The 6,121-nt window shown below is 43.6% G+C and overlaps 1 protein-coding gene across 1 annotated transcript in view; it reads left to right on the forward strand.

The window, feature by feature from the left end:
• Nucleotides 1-286: 286 nt before the first annotated feature.
• Nucleotides 287-6,121, forward strand: part of LOC105570346 (kelch-like protein 10) — an 8,844-nt gene continuing 3,009 nt past the window's right edge. Inside the window, exons 1-7 of the mRNA XM_012027475.1 lie at nucleotides 287-579; nucleotides 1,115-1,449; nucleotides 1,659-1,990; nucleotides 2,426-2,607; nucleotides 3,116-3,327; nucleotides 3,792-4,127; nucleotides 5,523-5,645. Of these exons, the coding sequence (XP_011882865.1) occupies nucleotides 287-579; nucleotides 1,115-1,449; nucleotides 1,659-1,990; nucleotides 2,426-2,607; nucleotides 3,116-3,327; nucleotides 3,792-4,127; nucleotides 5,523-5,645 (1,813 nt within the window). The remainder of the gene's footprint in view (nucleotides 580-1,114; nucleotides 1,450-1,658; nucleotides 1,991-2,425; nucleotides 2,608-3,115; nucleotides 3,328-3,791; nucleotides 4,128-5,522; nucleotides 5,646-6,121) is intronic.

The following is a 6,121-nucleotide window of genomic DNA, read 5'->3' on the forward strand; positions in this document are numbered from 1 at the left end:
AATCTCTAATAAAAGTTCATTGATGAAATAGCACCTGATTATAAAGCTCTATTATGCAATGGGCTTCCACCGCTTTTATTTCTCGCCGCCAGACATCTTGACTACGAATGTCAAAATCGCAAATACCGTCTTGTGCAATTGCAACGAAGACTTATAGGTCACCTCTAATGGCAGGAATGCGCCGAGTGTTGATCCAACTGTGATTCCCTCGAGAGATCGAAAAAGAGGAAGGGAGACGTAAAATCGGACCGGCTCGAAGTCGGCCAATTTTTGGGCTTCGTCTGTCATGGCCGCGCGTCTCGGCGCTATCGGGACTCGCGTCTGCGAAGAGAACGAACACGAGAACCGCCGGCAGCTCAGCGGAAGCGGCGAAGCGGAAGAGGCGGTAGGGAGCTCGGGGACACGCGTATTGACCTACTCGGCGCGACACCGGGCGCACGTGGACTACGCCACCGCTGCCGGTATCAGCAGGCTCCTCAAGCAGTCCAGGCGAAAGCAGTCGGCGAGAATCAGGAAATGCATGTGTCTGCCGTCCAATTACGCCCTCGTGGAGTTCCCCGTGGTCTGGTCCGAGCTCAGGTCAGTAATCATGCGCCATCGTAATTAAGGCGCTCCCCCCCCCCTCCCCTTCCGCCACCATCCGCGGCGCGGATTATTAACAATCTCTCTCGGGACAATGCGCGGTTTGGAGATAATAGTGCGAGCTTACGAGATGCTTGCCGGCTTTTAGGAAATGAGCTAATTTTCGCAATTGTTACGCGGCAGTTCTACACGAGGGGCGATTTAAGAGTAATTTCAGGAGTTTTTCTCGCACCCTCGCACAGAAAATGCATTTAAGAGTAAAACTTAGCGATTCTGTTTAATAATTTGATTCTACGCGCGCTGTTGCGTATTTCCTGCGAGAACGCTGGGGCCGAAATTAGCTTTGATACGCCGCAAAGTCCACGAATCAATTTATCCGGGTATATTACGTAGCTTCGGTTCAATCTCCACACCGTAAATCTCCACACCCGCGCGCGCTCGCTCGCCCGCAAGTCTGAGATACTTTGTATAAATGGTTAATTATAAAATACGTGCAACGTTCTCAGAATTGTGACGAGTCTATCGGCTTCAGGGCTAACCAGCAGCTGTGCGACGGCGTCATAAGATGCTCGGAGGATCAAGTCTTCCCGGTCCATCGCGCCATATTATCCGCGGTGAGCCCCTATTTCAAGGCTCTTTTCACCAACAGCCTGAAAGGCGGCAAAACCGAGACCACGGAGGTCATTATTTCCGTCCCCGGTGAAATCTTCAGCCTGATCCTCGACTATGCCTACACGGGCACCTGTAACGTAAATGCCGACAATGTCGAGCAATTACTACCATTTGCCGATCAATTCGAGGTGCTCGGAATCGTCCAGCTCTGTTGCCAGTTTTTGTTGCAGGAGCTGCGACCAGAAAATTGCTTAGGTAAGCGGACCCGTGTATAAAATATAAATGTACAATTAACCGTTAGATAGCAGCACGGTGTACATATAATTTTAGCCTGGCTCCGCCAGGTCAGAGATAACAGTTCGAAAGTTAAATTGCGCGTACCTGAACTTGGATGTTGATTTTCGATTTTCCGAATGAGCAATTCGTAACATTTATGTTAGAGATAACTCGGGCCGTTGTTACAGGTATTTTCAAATTTGCACGGCACTACTTCTGCCGCGATCTCGAGAAACGGGGCCGGAAGTACATACGTCATCACTTCAAGCGGGTACTGCAGGAGAGCGCGGAGTTCAAGGATCTTCTTTGCGACGAGCTGGAAGCAATATTGCGCGACGACGAGCTCAATGTTAAAAACGAGGAGACCGTGTTTGACGCCGTCAAGACGTGGGTCGAAGCTAGAGCCGAGGAGAGACGGGTTTATTTACCGAGGTTGCTGGAATGTATACGTTATGGTCTCATGAGTCATAAGTATTTCATTAATAACATCGTCAACTGGAAGCTCGTCGAGAAGGATAAAGTGAGCTCCTACCTTCAGTACTGCTGATCCTCGCGTCTTGTTTCGCTTCACTTCGAATCGAATATAACGGAGTTAGGCGTAGCCCTGATATATGTTCCATTCGCAATTACTTCCTAACAAGATATTGTTACAGCATTAAAGTCGTATCAACGCTTCGCGTCCTATTTAACGAATGCTTTTATTTTACTCGCGTCCTATTTAACGAACGCTTTTATTTTACTCCAAAAGGGAATATCGAAATGTTGAAATAGAGACCGCGAAATGTTATACGACCTGTTAATATATTATTGTAATAAAAATATAAATTTAAATAGAATCGCGCGAACAATAATTTTCATTACACTTTTTTAGCTTTATTATTCACACGTTTCTTTTTTGGCTCTCGCTTCTATATAACATTTTAGCTTAGCGTTAAATCTACTTGAACTCTCTAAGGTGTGCCAACGAATACTGCTCCCTGTGAATGCCTATCTAACCGAGCGGGAGATGAAACAAAACGGCGAGATTGATCTGAAAAATCCTATTGCGAGACCTCGAGTCCCATATGAAATTCTCTTTGCCATCGGCGGATGGAGTGCTGGTTCGCCCACCAGTTTTGTGGAGACTTACGACACAAGGTGTGCCGAGCTCCTACAAAGTGAAATCGCATAAACGAAATTTCCATGGAAATCGAAATTTCAGAGGTCCCAAAAATATTACTGCGCGTATACAGGATTTCAGTGCAGGATTTAAATAAATAAATAATGTATTTTTCTAATCCGCTCACAGTCGATGTTCCTTAGGAAACAGATATTCGTCCTATCTTGTAATTGTTCAATTGTTCCAACATCGGTATATACGTGTTGCTTATTTTTTATATTATTAATTTCTATTATATTAAACATTGTGGCGTACTCGATATTTCATAAATTAGTCACAGAAGTGATCGTTAATATTGAGTGCTTTAACAACGTAATACAGCAATACACAGTATATATCATAGAAAGGGAATAATTAAAGAGAACACATAGTGCAATTTTGGCATCGCGGGAGGAATATATTGACTTTGCACAAGCTCCGCTTTGGAACATCACATATGTTAGAACACCTCGAGAGCTTTGTAACTTACCTAAATATGCACTCTAGAGCTGACAGATGGTTTCTATCAGTGAACACGGATGTAACGCCGAGGGCTTATCACGGATTATGTGTTCTGAACAATCTCATCTATATGATCGGCGGATTTGACGGTAACGAGCACTTTAACACGGTACGATATTTCGACCCGACGATGAAAACGTGGCGGGAACGAGCCTGCATGTATCATGCCAGATGTTACGTCAGTGTTTGCACACACGGTGAGTTTTCTGCAGCATAAGAATCGAAGCAGCAGAGGGAGAATCCTTTTCCAAATATGATTCCCCGACTTTTATCTCTCATTAACGTTAAATGGCACTGGATACTAGACAGATAAAACTCAAAACTCGGCAATCTTTACTTTCACCCGTTTCGTAATGTTACTAAAAAATATATTGAGCGTAATTAAATTGGATTTCGCAAACAACTCTGAAACAACGGTAGATTTTCTTTGTCGGTGGAAGTTTGAAAATAACGAAGAGAAGCTATTGTTTAAATGGGCAACCGAGAGAAATGTATTTGTAAGAATCGTGCAAAAAGTTCTTTCCCCTCGCGTTATTATTTACGTTAAAACAGATCCTTGTATTTTTTAAATAAAAAAAAAACTGAAAGACCATTTGCCACGCCATTCTTTCATGTCGTTTCCATTGTCTACTTATTGCGCATTGTTCTGGTATCGTTCAAGGCGGCAAGATTTATGCGCTCGGCGGATACAATGGTCGCACGAGAATGAGTTCTGGCGAACGGTACGAGCCGCAGAGAAATCAATGGGAGATGATACCGTCCATGCATCGGCAGCGATCGGACGCGAGCGCGGCCGCCCTGCACAACAAGATCTACATTGTCGGCGGCTTCAACGGCGAGGAGGTCCTCGACTCTGCCGAGGTCTTCGACGTGGAGACCAATCAGTGGACCAACATCACTTCGATGATCAGCCCGCGATCCGGCGTCTCCTTGGTCACCTTCCGCGATAGTCTCTACGCCCTCGGCGGATTCAGCGGCGTCGAGAGACTGAGCTCCGGTTAGTTTCGTTTGTTACAATTTCGACGCAACGCCAGGGCTTCCGGGCACTTGTCGTGGAAACGTTCGGAATGGATTCCGAGCGGAATTATTCCCCGTTTCACCCAGAAAACACAATAGGAATCTAGGGAATAATTGAACAAGTCCGATCGGAATCATTTCCATGACAGGCATCCAGGTTGCTTTCGGGCAGTTGCAATCCCCGATAGGAAAATGCCTCAAATATTGTGCAATCACTGCATCATCCAAAAGAAGGAAATTTCACAATGATCGCATTAAGGTGATCCGCCAAACCGCAGCGGGTTCTGTAGGAATGAAATTTCTAAATGGTGTCTGCCCAAAAATTGATAATCTCAATTTAGGGGATAAATCGTGCACAATTATTTTGACATTTGGAAGCAAAATTGCCCAGCAACAGTTACGCGCGATAAATGTTTAAGAAAGATTTACCGCTGGGCCTGCTTTTATCTCGTCTCGCGTGAATTTCACTTAAGAGTATGAGACGCCTCGTAGCGACAGCTTGTCGTAACACGACAGCAATTTGATTGTGCAAATATTCTGCCAAATTGATTCGCCAAAACGCAGCTGTTTTGCTGACATACTATTTAAACATGCATTGTGCAAATATTTATCAATATTTGATGAAAGGTCTCTATTTCTGCATATGTTCGAAATATGTACGCATAATTCCAGCGTTTCAAGTTTTATCTCGTCAGACTTCGTCACACAATTTGCTAAATATTTTCCTGTCGGGGATATTACGGCCTTGCCTAGGATGAAAACGCCTGAAGAGTCAAAGAGTTAACTTACTGTCACACAATTCCGGTTATCTCTTGCCGTTATTATTTATTATCAATAATTGCAACCGTGATTGGAGAGTTTCTTCGACATTATTTCTGAGACGTTATTAAGAAAGAAATGCTTTACTCGGGGAAAGCAATCAATCAAAAGATACTTTGTCATTTTAAGATATTATTAAAGATTCATTAAAGGAAACAATCAATTTTTAATATCTTCAATTTGTATAGTTTCCAGATGGTAAACGTCTGGCAATTATCATTTTGCATACGCGAGTGTAACATATAAATGTGTTAACGTGTAAGCGTTAATAATTAATTAGTTAAGAAAGTTTTGCGGACGCGCCGCATATTTGTCAGGATTTAGAGTTTGATACTGAAACGTTCGCGCAGACAACGACAGCCTCGTTCAGTTGTAACTACGTCAGCTGCGCGACATTCCCGAATTGCACGTCCGTTGTACATGACGTAGTCTTTAGTATCCGCGAACTGTATAACCGCGTGTTAAATATTTTCCACGCGCGGGCGTTCGACATGACAGGTTTACGTGTTTGGAAAGAGTGGTATCATTCGAGAAAAAATAAACATTTATATTTCAGGAGAACGTTACACGCCAAATCACTCGGATCAGTGGCACGAAATCTCAGAGATGTTTACCCCACGCAGCAATTTCGCCACGGTGATCCTCGACGATATGATTTTCGTTATCGGCGGCTACAATGGTATCCTAAAAAAAAAGAGAAAACAGCTACTTTGATCCTTTATCACTCTTCTGATTCATTATACTCCTGGAACGTAACGTTGAAGGAAATGTACAGGGTGTTGCTGCGACGTGCAAGTCAATATGACGGGTGCAGGCGCGCATGGTCGCTCATAACTGCGTTACGAAGTCGGCGTATTAAGTCGCAAAAGTACACCCACGGAAAAAATTTCCGGATCCAATGCTATTACACTTGAATGTATCATAAAATAGGATCGATGCAGTGCCAGTCATATTTATTATAGAGAAAGGAACATTTTAATCTTGAATGAAAAATTCGAAAATCTGAAATAAAATGACAATATGTGTCGTCTTTTGTCAAATATCGATGCCCTCATTCAGGGTTTCACTGTCTCATGAGTAGCCTATGGTCTTTTTTAGTTAATGTGTCTATGAGAAAAACCCACGTTTCGCTTTTCCGCGACACCACAGAAGAAT

The sequence above is a fragment of the Vollenhovia emeryi genome, unplaced genomic scaffold (assembly GCF_000949405.1).
Source record: "Vollenhovia emeryi isolate VEMERY1.0 unplaced genomic scaffold, V.emery_V1.0 DF939121.1, whole genome shotgun sequence".
Classification (NCBI taxonomy): Eukaryota; Metazoa; Arthropoda; class Insecta; order Hymenoptera; family Formicidae; genus Vollenhovia; species Vollenhovia emeryi.